The 20340-nt window shown below is 41.1% G+C and overlaps 1 protein-coding gene across 1 annotated transcript in view; it reads left to right on the forward strand.

The window, feature by feature from the left end:
- Positions 1-2962: 2962 nt before the first annotated feature.
- Positions 2963-20340, forward strand: part of LOC115195913 (radixin) — a 60461-nt gene continuing 43083 nt past the window's right edge. Inside the window, exons 1-3 of the mRNA XM_029756263.1 lie at positions 2963-3096; positions 4244-4349; positions 18131-18214. Of these exons, the coding sequence (XP_029612123.1) occupies positions 4338-4349; positions 18131-18214 (96 nt within the window). The 5' untranslated portion in view covers positions 2963-3096; positions 4244-4337. The remainder of the gene's footprint in view (positions 3097-4243; positions 4350-18130; positions 18215-20340) is intronic.

Below are 20340 nucleotides of genomic sequence, written 5' to 3' on the forward strand. Positions count from 1 at the left end.
ACCCCTACCTGACCCAACCCCTACCGTACAGCTGACAATGGCTGTTGACACATAGCACAGCCTAACATACTTGTTGGTACCCACATGAGGGAGACTAACAAGGCGAGTGGCGCTTGTGAGCATGATGACTGAGAGAGCAGAACAAGGCAGGACTAAAGTTTATCAATGTACACACAATACCCCATAATGACAAAGCAAAAACAGGTTTTTAGACATTTTTTGCACATTTATTAAAAATAAACAAACTGATATCACATCTACATAAGTATTCAGACTCTTTGCTATGAGACTCGAAATTGCGCTCAGGTGCATCCTGTTTCCATTGATCATCTTTGAAATGTTTCGACAACTTGATTGGAGTCCACCTGTGGGAAATTCAATTGATTGGACATGATTTTGAAAGGCACACACCTGTCTATATGAGGTCCCACAGTTGACAGTGCATGTCAGAGCGGAAACCAAGCCATGTGGTTGAAGGAATTGTCTGTAGAGCTCCGAGACAGGATTGTGTTGAGGCACAGGCCTGAGGAAGGGTACCAAATGTCTGCAGCATTGAAGGTCCCCAACAACACAGTGGCCTCCGTCATTCTTAAATGGAAGAAGTTTGGAACCACCAAGACTCTAGGCAATCGGGGGAGATGGGCCTTGGTCTGGGAGGTGATCAAGAACCTGATGGTCATTTTGACAGAGCTCCAGAATTCCTCTGTGGAGATGGGAGAACCTTCCAGAAGGACAACCATCAGGCCTTTATGGTAGTGGCCAGACCGAAGCCACTCCTCAGTGGAGTTTGCCAAAAGACTCCTAAAGGACTCTCAGACCATGAGAAACAAGATTCTCTGGTCTGAAGAAACCAACATGGAACTCTTTGGCCTGAATGCCAAGCGTCACATCTGGAGGAAACCTGGCACCATCCCAAATGGTGAAGGTTGGTGGTGGCAGCAGCATGCTGTTGGGATGTTTTTTGGCAACAAAGACTGGGAGACTAGTCAGGATTAATGGAAAGATGAATGGAGCAAAGTACAGAGAGATCCTTGATGAAAACCTGCTCCAGAACGCTCAGGACCTCAGACTGGTGTGATGGTTCACCTTCTAACAGGACAACGACTCCAAGCACACAGCCAAGACAACGCAGGATTGGCTTCGGGACAAGTCTTGAACCACTTGAACCAAATCGAACATCTCTGGAGAGACCTGAAAATAGATATGTATCGAAGCTCCCCATCCAAGCTGCCAGAGCTTGAGAGGATCTGCAGAGAAGAATGGGAGAAACTCCCAAATACAGGTGTGCCAAGCATGTAGCATCATACCCAAGAACACTTGAGGCTGTAATCACTGCCAAAGGTGCTTCATCAAATTACTGAGTAAAGGGTCTGAATACTTATGTAAATCTGATATTTCAGTTTTTTGTTATTAATTCATTTGGAAAAATTTCGACAAACCAGTTTTTGCTTTGTTATTATGGGTTATTGTGTGTAGATTGACGAGGGGGGAAAAAATTATTTAATCAATTTGAGAAAAAGGCTGTAACGTAACAAAATGTAGAAAAAGTCAAGTGGTCTGAATACTTTCCGAATGCACTGTATCACTTGTTGCCCTATCCCTCTGTACTGGTACAGATCTACTACTCACACCACTCCTTTCAGGATCCCTCCACCTTGACACATCTTCCTCTACTTTCTTCACTGTCTCAGCATACAACAATTTCTGCACAACTCTAACCCTGAAACTCAATCTTCATCTCTCGCACTGGACATTTCTGATCCCCAGCCCCATGGGAACTCTTACAGTTAACACATACCACTACTTTCCCCAATGCTACACATTCCTTTGTCTCATGCCCTTCTGTACACTTCTCACACCTAGGATCCTCCCTCCTACACACTGATGAAACATTCCCATAAGCTTGACATCTGTAACAATGTAATTCCGGAACAAACGCTCGTACGGGATAACTTATATATCCTAACATCACTTTGGCGGGCAAAGACTCAACATCAAAACTCAAAAGAACAGACGACTTTTGTTTCATTACTCACGCTACCCTATCTGTGTTGCACTAAATGACGAGTATCATCTTCCCCTTCAGTTGATCAGCTTTCACATTTACAGCTACCCCAGTAATCACTCTTTTTCTTGAGAGCAAAACAATTCACATCTCTTGTCCCCATTTGTTTAACGCAGAGCACCTGCTCCCTCTGACCAGCAGAAACACAACAAATTATTACCAGACCACTTCTGGTTGCCTTCACCATTCCACAGCACCCAACTTGGTTTTCATCCACCATGAAACCACAAATGGATCAGCCAAAAGGCAAGGGTCCACTTTTTCAAAAAATGGCACTCCTACCGTCACAGATTCATCTTTATCCTGACCCTCTGTGCAAGCCTAGGAACTTCATCACACCTACCCCTTCCAAACTCTTCCATCACACCTACCCCTCACTCACTTCCATTTCTCCTCCTCTCTTCGATCCGGTGTACAACTCGCTCTGCTTAAACTTTCTACCATTCTCCTTTAACAAACCATCTCCCATTTTCCACCATTCTTAACCAATTCAAGCTCACCCTCTTCCTCCCTCTCTCTCTTTGACCTCCTCTGCCTCTCTTTTTGACCTCCTCTGCCAACCCTGCTTAGTTTCAGAAGCAAGCTAGCAGTGGGATGCAGGGTGGTATGCTGCTGGCATAAATTCTACCAGTGAAATGAAAATGTGCTAGTTATAGCTTTTGGTTTGGATAATTGTGATGTCTAGGATAAAAACGTCTATGATAAAAAGAGCCAGGCTGAAATTCCCCTTTAAAATAATGTGTCCCTATTATTTAAAAAAATTGAGTTGTTGGCATATCCCTACTGTAGATCATTTGGGTCTTTATGCACATTTCTACAAGCTTGCATGACTTCAGTTCTTAGTACGTGTCATTGATGGGAGTTGCTGGAGTACGAATGACAAACAGGAACTCATGCAAGCAGGCCGTAATAGTAGGAACGCTGAAGTGAGCGGTGCAGCCATATTGCCGCGCTTCGAGTTCAGCAGAGGGGAGTATCCGCGGCTGCAGCCTTGCCATAGAACCATCTCATCTCAAATCACACTTGCTCTGGTAAGACATTCTACAAAGTAACAATGTATAGCGTTATTTATACATCCAATATTTATGTGAACGCGAGGCTGTTGAGCAGAATAGGGATGCCCACTACTTTGTTTCCGCACTTGTTGCAGTACTTCTGCTGCCTCTTCCCTATAAGGGAATCTCCAACAGGTGTCTGGGATTATTATAGTGGGGATGTGGCTCGGTAGAAAGCTAGTAGTTGAAGGTTATATAGATTGCATGTGTAAAAATGTATCCTTGATGTAACGGCTACATTTTAGTCGTATTATTCCTCCAGAATCCTAAATTATAGCCTATTCGAGTCGGGTCAAATAATTCACTTTTCGATAATATCATGACATTTTACAAAAAAGTGGCTATGCCAAATTCGCTGATTAGCCGAGTAAGCTAGCTGTTTTAGGTTAGCTGTAGATTTGGGTTTGGTAGGTGGACTCAACATGTTTTCTTTGAACAGAACAAGCGAAAAAATCCCGACCATGCGCGTGGAACATTGTATCTATTTTAACAGACGTCGTGCAGCCTAACCGAGTCGGTTTTGTTACTTTTGAAATAGCAGTTTTGGGTATTATTAAATACCCTAATATGTGTATCTTCTTCAGAAGCGAATCGAGCTCCTGACTATCTTGTGATTCCAACTGATCAAATTGTTACATTTGTAACAGACCCTAATCGCAACAAGTGTAAGTGTCTGTCCCTGGCGGATAGACTACTTTGTATCCGCTTTACACCCAGTAGTAGCCAAGATGAATAAGGAAAATGGATATGTTGTACACGGTGCAGCATGTAGGCTACATCGAACGCCCCCCTCATCATTTTATCCAAGCAAGGTTCACACATTGATACAGTTGTGGTGCTGAAGTAAGGATCACACCTTGATGCAGTATTGGTGCTCAATTAAGATATTTCCCGAGAAGGGTGGAGACTCCTCTTTTTTTTTTTTTACTGTATTTTTGTGATTTACGGGTGAGGCTCGTTTAATCTAAACTTCCATATTTATTCATAATAATGACTCATACAGCTATATACAAGGGCCGCGTCAACCAATCTCTATTTCGCAGCAGCGTTTTAAAGAAGGAAAGGTAGTCCCGTTTGACTAAGTATCACCGGGGGTGGCTGAAACTTGTTTTTCCTCTTTCAGGAAGGCATTGTGGAAACGTCATCTAGTAGACTACCCGAGGTATTTGGAAACCAAAGTTACAGCTCCGCGCACAGACTCAGGATAAGGAAACATCATGCCTAAAGCTGTAAGTATTGCTGTAGTTTTATTTATTTCAACGCTTTTCATGTATTCAGAGTGTTTCTGAGTTGCCTGAAACTATGCTTGGTAAGTATTGCCAGTCATGAGTCGAGATGGGAGTAACCCAGGCAAGCAAGATGCTTATTGCCACGATGTCTACACGTGATGAGAGGAGGTATTCATGGCAGTCTAGAGATAGGGGCTATTTGTGCTATAAACATGTATCATGTTTCTATGATTTAATTTGTCGTGTCACACAACTTTGTCCTCACTTACAGAAATGCATTCTCCTGAATTGAGAATATTGAATGTGAGAATAAGAATTTGGCCTCTTGTAAGTGATCACACTGTCTGAATATATGTGGTTTCTCACATGAAGTTGAGTCACTAAAGTTTTCACTAAAGTCTTACTCTCACAACCTCTTTATTTGACCTAATGTAATATCTTAGCAGTGACCTACCTAGGTACACAACTACTCAGCTTTTTGTTGAAAATTTGTCTTTGAAAGCAATTCCCACAAGTGTTGCAAAACAATGGACTTTCATTACTTTAGCTAGAGAGGCAGTAAAGGATCATCTGACCAAAATGGCCAGGGAAATAAAACGTTTATTTGATTTATATGGAATATCACACCAGCCTCTAAAATCATGTGCTCTGCTTCAACTGAGACATTTCTACTTTGCTTTTCCTGAGGTGCTTATAGCCGTAATGGTGTGAGATCTAGAGAGAAGTTGCTTGTTGAACAGTACACTGTATTGTATTCACAGTTAGTCCCCCACTTGGCCAAGACACCCCCTAGTCGAAGACTCGAGGAGTGTTGTTGGTTTGTTTAGAAATTGCCCTAGGGTTGTTAAGCGTGTCACACTAAACTGGGAAGTAGTGACATCATCAGTGTGGTGCTGGCTGCATGACACAGTTGCACTTTCTGTCACTCCTCTGTTAGGCACAAATCTTGAAAACCTTGCCTAATGGCAGATTGTTTTCTTTTCCATGATATCAATGAGGCATAATCATTGATATACTGCCACTGGCTCACTTCTCTCAACATGAATAACTGAAACTTAAGAGTTAGAGCAAGGCATTAAATATAATAAAGGCAAGTTATTACAAAGTTTTAAGTCTATTTTTAATGAACTTGGTCTTACATTTTTTTGTTTTGACTTCAATCGTTTTGCAACTCAAATCAATCCTCAAAATGCTGAGTTGTTTAATTCATAGCATTCGTTGGTCAACGTAGGTGTTTATGTTTTGGCTGTGCCTGCTACACACTGACCTGAAGGGCTTTCTAGAAAACTGACAGGTAGTTTCAGATGATTTTATTGAGATTCTGTATCGTGCTTTGTGATGCAAAGTCCTTTTTACTGTGAAAGGTACATATTAAACATTTCTCTATTATATAGAGCTAGTAGAGTAGGCTAGAGTTAATTTGGTTAAGAAGAGAAATAAATCTGACACAAGAAAGTTGAGCAGCTGAGATTGAGTTCCTGGTTTGGTCTCGCCTCTCTCTCTCTGGCTCGAGTTACACTTGTTAAAAGAACACATTATCACCAAGTGTGGGACAGTGTTCACTCCTTGGCTTTCCCTAAATCCTCTTTCTGTGCAGTCGCGGCCCCTTGAACATCCATGTGACAGTCAGACAACACACACACAGCCACACAAGCCGTGGCCTTAACACCTCTTACAGCTCCGACAACACATACTGTATGGGTGTTCCCTCCTCCTGTCCGAAACCCATTGCTAACAATTTGTTCTCTTCAATAATTGATAATTCAATGATATAATGATGCCTGCTGTTACGGCTTCTGGGCATGTTACTCTGAATAGTCGTCATGTTAGCACTTTACCACATCATTATATATTTAGACATTATATAGTATTTAGTTCCTAATAGAAGTTAATACACTGTTTAGTCAACAAGTTGGCCAAGCTGAGGTACTGGGCCCCGGTCTGCAAAACAAATCCACATATTAGAGGTTTCAGTCCTAAATACCTTAATGAAAGGGGCTCAGTAGGGGGTGTATACTACCCCCTTGCCAGTCTCCATGGGACCTAGTGCAGGGAGGTAGTGCACTGCACGTCAGCAGGTTGCACCCAGCACATTGGTTGTTTATGGCTATATGGCTCCCATGACAACCCCACATTGCAACAGCCATGCAAACCATGCACGTGGTTAAATATTGAATGGTTCACAGCACAGGGGAATGCAGGTGATGATCACCATTGGGACCAACTCATTAACTAGTGAAGGGTGTTATATACTAGACAGTGGGGAAGTGAGAGGTACTGCAGTTACTTTATGGAGTGTTTGCTCCTGTAGGGCTACGCTGATGCAAACTGGTACGTGTTAGTTTGTTATAGGCAGGCAAGTATAGGTAAAAAGTTGGATAGCTCTTTGCATACAATATTAGTTGATTCATATATTTAGGTCCTTTTCGAGTCAGTTGGGAAGTTTGCTGTCATCAGTCTACTTCTCTTGTGGTTTCAGAATAAGAATTGAAATGTGGGTCTTTGTCCAGTTTATTTTTAGCATTAATGTTATGTTTTCTGGTAACGTTCTGGTCGACTGATACTGATTTTTCAATGCTGATACCGATTTATTGGAGGACCAAAAAAAGCCAATACCGATTTAATCGGACGATTTTATTTATATTTGTAATAATGACAATTACAACAATACTGAATGAACACTTTTATTTTAACTTAATATAATACATAAATAAAATCAATTTAGTCTCAAATAAATAATGAAACATGTTCAATTTGGTTTAAATAATGCAAAAAGTGTTGAGGAGAAAGTAAAAAAGTGCAATATGTGCCATGTAAAAAAAGCTAACGTTTAAGTTCCTTGCTCAGAACATTTGAAAGCTGGTGGTTCCTTTTAACATGAGTCTTCAATATTCCCAGTTAAGAAGTATTAGGTTGTAGTTATTATGGGAATTATAGGACTATTTCTCTCTATACCATTTGTATTTCATATACCTTTGACTATTGGATGTTCTTATAGGCACTTTAGTATTGCCAGCCTAATCTCGGGAGTTGATAGGCTTGAAGTCATAAACAGCCGTGTGCTTCAAGCATTGCGAAGAGCTGCTGGCAAACGCAGGAAAGTGCTGTTTGAATGAATGCTTGCGAGCCTGCTGCTGACTGCGCAGTGGTAGGCAGACTGCTCTATCAAATATTAAATCATAGACTAAATTATAATATAATAAACACACAGAAATATGAGCTTTTGGTCATTAATATGGTCAAATCCGGAAACTATAATTTTGAAAACAAAACGTTTATTCTTTCAGTGAAATACGGAACCGTTCTGTATTTTATCGAATGGGTGGCAACCCTAAGTCTAAATATTGCTGTTACATTGCACAACCTTCAATGTTATGTCATAGTTATGTAAAATTCTGGCAAATTAATTACGTTCTTTGTTAGGAAGAAATGGTCTTCACATAGTTCGCAACGAGCCAGGTGGCCCAAACTGCTGCATATACCCTGGCTCTGCTCGCACTGGAATGCAAGAGAAGTGACACAATTTCCCTACTTAATATTGCCTGCTAACATTAATTTATTTTAACTAAATATGCAGGTTAAAAAAAATCCACTTATGTATTGATTTTAAGAAAAGCATTGATGTTTATAGTTAGGTACATTGGTGCAACGATAGTGCTTTTTTCGCGAATGCGCTTTTGTTAAATCATCACCCATTTGGCGAAGTAGGCTGTGATTCGATGATAAATTAACAGGCACTGCATTGATTATATGCAACGCAGGACAAGCTAGTTAACTAGTAATATCATCAACCATGTGTAGTTAACTATGTTAAGATTCATTGTTTTTTATAAGATAAGTTTAATGCTAGCTAGCAACTTACCTTGGCTCCTTGCTGCACTCACGTAACAGGTGGTCAGCCTGCCACGCAGTCTCCTCGTGGATTGCAATGTTATCGGCCATAATCGGCATCCAAAAATGCCGATTTACCGATTTTTGTTATGAAAACTTGAAATCGGCCCTAATTAATCAACCTCTAGTTCTGACTGAATGCCTTCACTAACTTGCATGAGATCAGATGTCAGTTTCAGTTTGCCTGTGTTTGCATGCATACGTACAGTGAGGGAAAAAAGTATTTGATCCCCTGCTGATTTTTTACGTTTGCCCACTGACAAAGAGATAATCAGTCTATAATTTTAATGGTAGGTTTATTTGAACAGTGAGAGACAGAATAACAACAAAAAAATCAAGAAAAACGCATGTCAAAAATTTTATAAATTCATTTGCATTTTACTGAGGGAAATAAGTATTTGACCCCTCTGCAAAACATGACTTAGTACTTGGTGGCAAAACCCTTGTTGGCAATCACAGAGGTCAGACATTTCTTGTAGTTGGCCACCAGGTTTGCACACATCTCAGGAGGGATTTTTGTCCCACTCCTCTTTGCAGATCTTCTCCAAGTCATTAAGGTTTCGAGGCTGACGTTTGGCAACTGTCACGGGTATCGTGGGGATTGGACCAAAACGCAGCGGGAACGTGTAAACTCATCTTCTTATTTTATTAAAGAAGGAAAACAAAAGAAACACGTATACAACAAACGACACTAAACAGTCCCGTCAGGTGCACGAACACAAAACAGGAAACAACTACCCACAAATCCCATAGAAAAAACACCCCTCTTAAATAGGACCTTCAATTAGAAGCAACGATGAGCAGCTTCTTCCAACTGAAAGTCAACCCAATGAACACCACATAGAAATAGACATACTAGACCTAACATACCCCGAAACACTCTAAACAAACACCCCCTGCCACGCCCTGATCAAACTACAATAACAAACAACCTATTTTACTGGTCAGGACATGACAGCAACTCGAACCTTCAGCTCCCTCCACAGATTTATGGGATTAAGGTCTGGAGACTGGCTAGGCCACTCCAGGACCTTAATGTGCTTCTTCTTGAGCCACTCCTTTGTTGCCTTGGCCGTGTGTTTTGGGTCATTGTCATGCTGGAATACCCATCCACGACCCATTTTCAATGCCCTGGCTGAGGGAAGGAGGTTCTCACCCAAGATTTGACGGTACATGGCCCCGTCCATCGTCCCTTTGATGCGGTGAAGTTGTCCTGTCCCTTTAGCAGAAAAACACCCCCAAAGCATAATGTTTCCACCTCCATGTTTGACGGTGAGGATGGTGTTCTTGGGGTCATAGGCAGCATTCCTCCTCCTCCAAACATGTTGAGTTGATGTCAAAGAGCTCCATTTTGGTCTCATCTGACTACAACACTTGCACCCAGTTGTCCTCTGAGTCATTCAGATGTTCATTGGCAAACTTCAGACGGGCATGTATATGTGCTTTCTTGAGCAGAGGGATCTTGCGGGCGCTGCAGGATTTCAGTCCTTCACGGCGTAGTGTGTTACCAATTGTTTTCTTGGTGTCTATGGTCCCAGCTGCCTTGAGATCATTGACAAGATCTTCCCGTGTAGTTCTGGGCTGATTCTTCACCGTTCTCATGATCATTGCAACTCCACGAGCTGATATCTTACATGGACCCCCAGGCCGAGGGAGATTGACAGTTCTTTTGTGTTTCTTCCATTTGCGAATAATCGCACCAACTGTTGTCACCTTCAGACCAAGCTGCTTGTCGATGGTCTTGTAGCCCATTCCAGCCTTGTGTAGGTCTACAATCTTGTCCCTGACATCCTTGGAGAGCTCTTTGGTCTTGGCCATGGTGGAGAGTTTGGAATCTGATTGATTGCTTCTGTGGACAGGTGTCTTTTATACAGGTAACAAACTGAGATTAGGAGCACTCCCTTTAAGAGTGTGCTCCTAATCTCAGCTCGTTACCTGTATAAAAGACACCTGGGAGCCAGAAATCTTTCTGATTGGAGAGGGGGTCAAATAAATGCAAATCAATTTATAACATGTTTGACATGTGTTTTTCAATTTTTTTTGTTGTTATTCTGTCTTTCGCTGTTCAAATAAACCTACCATTAAAATTATAGACTGATCATTTCTTTGTCAGTGGGTAAACATACAAAATCAGCAGGGGATCAAATACTTTTTCCCTCACTGTACGTGTGTGTAGTGGTTCCCACTCATTCCACTCTCTGTTGGTCTGGGCGTGTTATCTTAGGATTTCCATGGCCGAGCAGCCATGGAAACATCAGCTAGAGTGGTGTAAAGCTCACCGCCATTGGACTCTGGAAACGTGTTCTCTGGAGTGATGAATCACTCTTCATCAAATGTTATAGGTCACATACACTTGTTTAACAGATGTTATTGCGGGTGTAGCGAAATGCTTGTGTTTCTAGCTCCAACAGTGCGGTAATATCTAACAATTTCACAACAGTACACACATCTAAAGGAATGGAATTAAGAATCTATAAATATTTTGACGAGCAATGTCGGAGCGGCATAGACTAAAATACAGTAGAATAGAATACAGTATAGACATATGAGTTGAGTAATGTAAAATATGTAAACATTATTAAAGTGACCATCTGGCAGTCCGACGGACAAATCTGGGTTTGGCAGATGCCAGGAGAACGCTACCAGCCCCAATGGATAGTGCCAACTGTAAAGTTTGGTGGAGGAGGAATTATGGTCTGGGGCTGTTTTTCATGGTTTGGGCTAGGCCCCTTAGTTCCAGTGAAAGGAAATCTTAACTACAGCATACAATGACATTCTAGACGATTATGTGCTTCCAACTTTGTGGCAACAGTTTGGGGAAGGCCCTTTCCTGTTTCAACGTGACAATGCCCCTTTGCACAAAGCGAGGTCCATACAGAAATGGTTTGTCAAGATTAGTGTGGAAGAACTTGACTGGCCAGCACAAAGCCCTGACCTCACCGCATCGAACAGCTTTTGGGATGAATTGGAACACCGACTGCGAGCCAGGCCTAGTCACCCAACGTCAGTGCTCGACCTCACTGATGCTCTTGTGGCTGAATGGAAGCAAGTCCCCGCAGCAATTAAGGATGCACCAATATGACATTTTTTTGTCCAATACCGATATCTGATATTTTCCTTGCCAAAAAAAAACGATACAGATTATTTTTAAATTTTAGCAGTCTTTTTTTAAGCATTCTAGCATAGTTAAATAGTTGAAACAAAGTGTAATATGTTCATTTGTTCAGTTAGGAACAGATTGTTTAATAACTTGTAAATTAGAAAAACTACACATCATGAATGTATTTTATCGCACAACAGATATTCATGACAAATATCTTAGCTGCCCTCATTACAAAGATGGTTAAGTTGTTGGTGGCTCTTCTCTCTATCCAAACTTAAATGATTTGAAAGAAATATTGGTTTTAACTAAAATGCAGTTAGTCATTTCAGCTTTAACTGTTTAAAAAAATGACTCTAGGCTGTCATAAACTGCTATAAATGGCACATCTTAAACTTCAAGTGTGCGTGACTAGTAAAATGAGAGCAACTTTTCAAACACCTGCTTTGTTTTACATGAAATGAAAATCTTGACCAATACCGGCCATGAATGACTGTGGCCTCTTCTGTTGTGGGTCCTCTTCTTTGGTGCTCACTGTGTCTGTTTCCATCTTGTCCAGCTGTGCCTAACATTTCACGTAAACCCTTTCTTGTCTGCATCGAAGTAGCGATCCTTGTACCTAGCATCGAGCAGTAAAGAGGCTCAGAGAGAATGCCACCGAATCACTTGTTCACAGCGTCTAGTAGAGTACTTTTGCAAGTTTTAACCCCACGGTCTATGTCGGCAGTTTTGTTTAGAAGGCGCTTCAATGCCATGACAGAGGGTATCACATCTGCTGCAGACGCAGTTGAAGAGCTTATTTCTCGAGTCAGTTGTTCGAATGGAGCTAGGAGTGTTCATGTTTTCAATGAGTCCTCTGATTTGTACTGATTGTTGAAGGTAACTCAGTCAGCTGTGTACACGCCAAGCACTCGTTTTTGTTCCAGCAGGCCCTCTCCATCATGTAAAAAGTACTGTTTGTCTGGTGGAAACGTCTTGCTTAAGTTTTCACACCAAGCTGCTCCTGTATTGCTCCTGTATGCTAGATGTGAGTGTTTAAAATTACCCACTATCTTCCTACCTGTTGCCACTGTGTCAGATATGCTGCGTTGGGTCAAAACACCTTAGTTCACAGCCAGTTGCAGCGTGTGTGCCATGCATGGCAAACCGGTGACTCCGCATTCTTCCAAAACCTTTTATCATGTTACGTGCATTATCACGTAGCACAGCGTGTACTTAGTTCTTGGGGATTTTCCAAGTTTCAAACATCTTCTCAAATGCCATTTTTAAATGGCAGCAGTGGTATGCGAACCAGTACATTCTTGAGCATGTAAAAGTTTTAGAACACCAACTCGTTCAAGGGTTTTTCTTTATTTTTACTATTTTCTACATTGTAGAATAAAGTGAAGACATCAAACTATGAAATAACACAATGTATGGAATCATGTAGTAATAAAGTGTTAAACAAATCAAAATGTGTTTCAGATTCTTAAAGTAGCCACCCTTTGCCTTGATGGCAGCTTTGCACACCCTTGGCATTCTCTCAACCAGCTTCACCTGGAATACTTTTCCAACTGTCTTGAAGGAGTTCCCACATATGCTGAGCACTTGTTGGCTGCTTTTCCTCCACTCTGCAGTCCAACTCATCCCAAATCATCTCAATTGTGTTGAGGTCTGGTGATTGTGGAGGCCAGGTCATCTGATGCAGCACTCCATCACTCTCCTTCTTGGTCAAATAGCCCTTACACAGCCTGAAGAATCTCAAATATGAAATATGTTTTGATTTTAACACTTTTTTTGGGGTTACTACATGATTCCATATGTGTTATTTCATAGTTTTGATGTCTTCATTATTATTTTACAATGTAGAAATTAGTAAAAATAAAGAAAAACCCTTGTATGAGTAGGTGTGTCCAAACTTGACTGATACTCTGTGTGTGTTTATATTTATTTACATTTTAGTCATTTAGCAGATGGTCTTATCCAGAGCGACTTACAGTAGTGAGTGCATACATTGTCCTACTTTTTTTTTGTACTGGTCCCCCATGGGAATCGAATACAGAACCCTGGCGCTGCAATTGTCATGTTCTACCAACTGAGCTAAACGGTACCGGATTCCAGTCCATTTCCTCCACTTAGCTGATCCGGTGTCAGTTGAACTTTGTCGTCAGATGGAAGATTACTATCTGGCTCCTTTACTCAGCTCATCTGGAGTCAGTTTGACTCTGTGCAGTCTGGGAGTTGGGGTCCATTAAAATTCATAGTGGTGCAGGAGAGGGACCACTGGGGAGGCCCAGCTGAAAAGGGATCTTTGTTTTGCTGTGTAAATTGAGTTTTTTTCCCCTTGCTATTTTGGATGCTGTTTCCCATAGGAGCTCCTCCCCTCCAGGTTTGGTGGTGATAATATCAGTCCTGGGTTGTGTTCAATATGGGGAAAAGCATTTTGAAATGGAGTGAAATGAGTAGGTACTTACTAAATTTGTCTAATAACATGATCATTTTCTGTTGCAACACATTTTGCTAGTTTGCCCTACTGAACAACTCCTCTTGAACTTCTACCACTCCTATTGTTTGGACTCCTACATGCAGACGAGCCCAGTCACAACTGCAAAATGGGGCTGCCCGCAACAATATGTAGATTAGGCTTTTCCAACGCAAAAAAAAAAGAAACAACCTTTCATGCGCTTTTCTCTTGTAGTCAATTCACGTTCACTTTGAATTGTTCTTTCTATGGAGTAATTGATTTGGCAATATCTACTGCCATAGTCAAGTCAGTTATTATGTATAGGCTCAGTATGTTGCCTGAGGCAGCTAGACATCATGGCAGTGAGTAAACAGTCCGGTCAGAGCCCAGGCCCCAGCCCAGAAGACATCCCGTTAGGCCGTTTCCAGTGGGCGTCATTGAGTTTGCTCACTTCAATTTCACCAGACCAGCTGCTTGAGGAGGAAATGGTAGACTGCAGGCCATGAGGCGAGTAGAGTACTGCCGAGGCGAGCCTTACTCCCTCTACCCTTGGCCTGCAGCCATCCTCCCTTGCCGCCAGCTAACACACCAGTACCACCTTGAGCAGATCAACAGAAAGAGACCAGACCATCACCACCAGAACCAGAGGAGTGGAGGAAGGACCAAAGACACCAACCTACACCTGGAGTGAGCATCCCACAGAAGGGTGCCTCCATTGAACTCTGTCACGGGCTACCAGGTGTGTCTGCTTGCTCTGAGGTTGTCCATCCTCCCCCTGCAGGACCGGAGCAGACCAGTGACCAGACAACCCCCAAGACTCAAACCGGACAGTTTCTCTTCATCTCTTCATTCAAAGACTCAATCATGGATACTCTTACTGACAGTTGTGGCTGCTTCACGTGATATATTTTCTCTACCTTCTTGCCCTTTGTGCTGTTGTGTGTGCCCAATAATGTTTGTACAATGTTTTGTGCTGCTGTCATGTTGTGTTGCTACCATGCTATGTTGTCGTGTGTTGCTGCCATGCTACTTACTGTATGTTATCTTAGGTCTCTCTTTATTCAGTGTTGTGGTGTCTCTCTTGTTGTGGTGTGTTTTCTTATATATTTTTATTTTATTCTTAATTCCAGCCCCCGTCCCCGTAGGAGGCCCTTTGGTAGGTCGTCATAGTAAATAATAATTTGTTCTTAACTGACTTGCCAAGTTAAACAAATATGTAAAAATAGCCTCAATGGCATTCACAATGGCCAGGAGGTGACAGAATACCCCAAAGACTCTGCTAGCAGCAGTCTCCCTCATACCGGAGTCCACACACATCTCTATAGGGTTGTCAGTGCACACCAATAACCTGGGTAAATACTGTAGGCCTCGTTTTCTCAACTGAAACATTAGACCTAGAAGCGAAAGGTGTTGGACTAGGGTTTGTTAGTGAGCTTACAATGCTGATATTGTAATGAATATTATATATTGTAGCTGGAATTTAATCGTGATGAGAACTAACCTACATGGAATTAGTCTTTGAAAGACTACAAACTTGACGTCATGCCTGATTCATGGAAATCAGAGGGCGCTCTCATTGCGACATACTATATATAAAAAACCATTTACCTCAGTGGACCTCCTTAAGCAGGCAGTCATGCCAGGTTTTTTTCCTGGTCAAAAATGGGTGTAGGTGGTGGGTGTGACATTGGGCGTGGCAATGGGCTCGGTCAGCGCAGCTGTATTTAAATATTTTTTATCCTGCAATTCTACACATTTCTCCATGGAGCTGAGATGCATTTTAGCAGTTTTAAAGCTAATTTCCTGCAATTCTACACATTCTGCCATGGAGCCGAGGAAAAATGTTGCAGTTTTAAAGCAATTTTCCTGCGATTTAAAAAAGTTTTCTTTTTTTTTTTAAATTACGCATTTTGCCATGACTAATGTTGTTCTTTTGCTTAAACATATAACAAAATCAATACCGGTAAATTCATTGTTTTACAGACCGAAATAGCTCATGAAACATGTAACCAACACTTTACATGTTACGTTTTATATTTTTGTTGCGTTTTATATTTTTGTGACTTAGGAGTCCATAAACATTCCTGCATGCTCACCTCATAAGGCAGGCCTAAAAAATAATGACTTGCCATGTTCGTGCGGCATACAGTAGGTCAGTCTTATCAATTATTAACCGAAGAACGGAATGGCATACCTTTTCTCTCAAAACGGAAGTGAATGGATGGCTATTGTCAATACAGGCTAAACTCCTGATTAGCTGGTCTGTGTTGAGGAGTTATGACACTGTTGCCTCTCCACCTATCGCTATCTCCGTTAGGGGTTCCCTTCTAAAATCAACCATGTTCCTTTTACTGTAACTAACTACAGCTGCTATGGCATCCCTCGGAGCCTGTTTCCTTTCTAGGTTTCTTTCGATGTTCCTGCCTTCTAGGGAATTTTTCCTAGCCACTGCTGTTACTCTTTGGGGTTTTAGGCTGGGTATCTGTAATGAACTTTGACAACTGCTGATGTAAAAGGGGCTTTATAAAATACATTTCATTGAATTTGACTATAGGCCTACATGTGCAGTAGGGTTTTCACAACCATACACCAGTTTACCACACTTGATTAGTGTGAAACGCCTCGTGATTTTCACACTCAGTTCCCTCTGATCAGTCTTTGTCTATTACGAGGCATAGACCTTTTTATTTATTTTTATTTTATTTAACTAGGCAAATAAACATGGTCTGTTTAGTCTGTACATATCATCCCCGTTGAAGTACAGTACATTTATTTTTTTGTACATTTACTCTACAGCTGCTCATTCATTGTTACTTCCTAAAGCGTTTGAACAGCTACAGTTGAAGTCGGGAGTTTACATACACTTAGGTTGGAGTCATTAAAACTCGTTTTTCAACCACTCCACAAATGTCTTGTTAACAAACAACATATTTGGCAAGTCGGTTAGGACATCTACTTTGTGCATGACACAAGTAATTTTTCCAAAAATTGTTTACAGACAAATTATTTCACTTATAATTCACTGTATCACAATTCCTGTGCCTTTAAACAACTTGGAAAATTACAGAAAATGATGTCGTGACTTTAGAAGCTTCTGATAGGCTAATTGACAACATTTGAGGTGTACCTGTGGATGTATTTCAAGGCCTACCTTCAAACTCAGTGCCTCTTTGCTTGACATTATTGGAAAATAAAAAGAAATGAGCCAAGACCTCATATTTTTTGTTGTTGACCTAGACAAGTCTGGTTCATCCTTGAGCGCAAATTCCAAATGCCTGAAGGTACCACGTTCATCTGTACAAACAATAGTGCGCAAGTATAAACAGCATGGGACCATGCAGCCGTCATACTGCTCAGGAAGGAGACGTGTTCTGTCTCCTAGAGATGAACGTACTTTGGTGCGACAAGTGCAAATCAATCACAGAACAACAGCAAAGGACCTTGTGAAGATGCTGGAGTAAACGGCTACAAAAGTATCTATATCCACAGTAAAACGAGTCCTATATCGACATAACCTGAAAGGCCGCTCAGCAAGGAAGAAGCCACTGCTCCAAAACCGCCATAAAAAAGCCAAACTACGGTTTGCAACTGCACATGGAGACAAAGATCGTACTTTTTGGAGAAATGTCCTCTGGTCTGATGAAACAGAACTGTTTGGCCATAATGACCATCGTTATGTTTGGAGGAAAAAAGGGGAGGCTTGCAAGCTGAAGAACACCATCTCAACTGTGACGCACAGGGGTGGCAGCATCATGTTGTGGGGGTGCTTTGCTGCAGGAGGGACTGGCGCACTTCACAAAATAGATGCAATCATGAGGAGGAAAATTATGTGGATATATTGAAGCAACAGAACATTTGTGGGCAGAACTGAAAAAGCGTGTGCGAGCAAGGAGGCTTACAGACCTGACTCGGTTACACCAGCTCTGTCAGGAGGAATGGGCCAAAATTCACCAAACTTATTGTGGGAAGCTTGTTGAAGGCTACCCAAAACGTTTGACCCAAGATTAACAATTTAATTGCAATGCTACTAAATACTAATTGAGTGTATGTATGTAAACTTCTGACCCACTGAGAATGTGATGAAATAAATTAAAGCTGAATTAAATAATTCCCTCTACTATTATTCAGACATTTCACATTCTTAAAATAAAGTGGTGATCCTAACTGACCTAGAACAGGGCATTTTTCCTTGGGTTAAATGTCAGGAATTGTGAAAAACTGAGTTGAAATGTATTTGGCTAAGGTGTATGTAACTTCCGACTTCAATTGTATCTCTCTTTTACTAAATAGTAAATACTAATGTTTTTGTTACTAATGTCTTTCTGTCATGTGTCTCTCTCTCCTCAGGTCAATGTTCGCGTCACCACCATGGACGCTGAGCTGGAGTTTTCCGTTCAGCCCAGCACCACTGGCAAACAGCTCTTTGACCAGGTCAGGGTTAACAGTACACTAATGACTGTCATATTAACACAGATGTAGGATCTTAACTTGAGCCAGTTTGCTACAGCAGGAAAATAACCTTGCAGAAATGTGGATTATAATTAATGGACTTTTTTTTAAGGGGTCAATCATTTTCTTAAGGTAAAATCAAGTCTGAAACGTCAAAGTGGAATATACATACTACGTGTTTTAAATGTCCTGCAGGAAAGTTCTCCTGGAACAGGGTAATCAAATTAAGATCCTACATCTGTTGCCATACGTTTGGTATTGTTATCAGTAGTAACAAAACCCGTACCAACACCGCAAGTATGTATAGCAGGTTTTTACTTTTGCAATAATTCTCCATTACAGTAATAAGACAATCCATTTAGTGTGTGTGTGTGTGTTGGTCCTGCTCCAGTGACCCACCCTGAACCCTACTCCCCCACCTCTGTCTTCATACCTTCAGGCATGTCCTGTCCCCACACACACTCATTAATATATTATCTCAAGGAAGGTTTCAAGAGATTTTAACTGGAACTGTTCTTATCAGACCTTCCCTTCTCTCCTGGAGCTATGACGACCATGACCAGGAATGGTGCTGTGCTAAGAGCCAAGAGTTTACTGAAACTGATTAACGGTAGTGTGAGAAAATGGAGTATGATGAAAGTCTTTATTTTGATCAGATTACAATATATCTGACAATATGATTGCCAAATTGACAATATTTATGAAAGTGAATCTTCCCAACCATTGTCCTTCCCACGGAACCCAGAAATATACTGTATCTGTTTGAGTCAGTTCCTGACATCACAGTCCGTTGACTTTGTACAGCATGTTTTCTGTACAACTTTTGAGTACAGCGTGTTTGTACGGTAAGTTCAGAGGGACAATAGGATAATGATGTATTGTTATCAGATTACTGAGTACTGTGCCTTTAGAAAGTATTCATACCCCTTGACTTATTCCATGTGTGACTCACCACCTGGATTTGGTCTTATGTAGCAAAATTTGAAATTGGATTTTTTACATTGGTAGAAAGTAGAGACTCGGAGCTACAAAATGGTATATCATACACGGCATTTTTGAGGAACAATGGGAAAGTAATTCTGCTTTGAAAGTTGATACACTTGTGACCTCACTTTTGAGAAAAGGGCCTTTGAATGTTTTGGTACTTACTGGAGAGCTCTCCTTTGTCTACACCCATTCAGCATGGTTCACACCCTCTTAAGCCAGCCCCAACCATTTCTTTAAGGATTCACATGTGAGGTTGTGTGCTTTACAGTGAATAGTGTAGTAAAGATTAAGACTAAAAGTGGTGGTAGCCTACAATAAGGAAAAATTCCAGGTAAACATAGTGTCCAGATGTAAAGATTCCTTAATAGAAAATGACTGAAGTAAAAGTAAGTCACCCAGTAAAATACTACTTGAGTAAAAGTATTTGGTTTTAAAAATACTTAAGTATCAAAAGTAAAAGTATAAATCATTTCAAATTCCTTAGACCAGACAGGCTAATTTTTTATATAAAAAAAAAAATTATGGATAGCAAGGGACACACTCCAACACAGACATAATTTACAAAAAAAGCATTTGTATTTAGTGAGTGTGTGGTGTATGTCACAAAATAATGTTACGACCACACATCAATATTCATTTTATATATCAATATTTTGCTAAGTGGATGGGTCTCTTCAGAAGGTGTAAAGTGTACCGCCTATGTTTACTTGCATAGTAGTAATATCAGAAATAGTGTTAATATAAATAAAATATACAGTATGTACATGAACAATATCAGTAACGATAGTGATAGATGAGGTAGTTGTATGCATACAATCGGGTAAAGTGGCTGAGCAGCAGGATAAAAAATAATAGTAGCAGCAACGTATGGCGTGTGTATTAGGAGAGAGTCATTTGAATAGAGGGACTGCAGATAGTGCTGATGACTGGTCCGTCCAAACCACGCATGAACACGAGAATCTATTTTCGGAGAGCCTGTTTCTGTCCTGCCCTTGACTTTGGTGCAGGGCATGTGATGTCCATAGCCTTTTCGTCCCTGATCTTCTCAAAAAGATACATTTGTCTAGATGTGTCCAGTCCAGGTGGTGCTTGTACAGGCAGACCATCTATGGGAGTAAGGA

This window comes from Salmo trutta, chromosome 1 (assembly GCF_901001165.1).
Source record: "Salmo trutta chromosome 1, fSalTru1.1, whole genome shotgun sequence".
Classification (NCBI taxonomy): Eukaryota; Metazoa; Chordata; class Actinopteri; order Salmoniformes; family Salmonidae; genus Salmo; species Salmo trutta.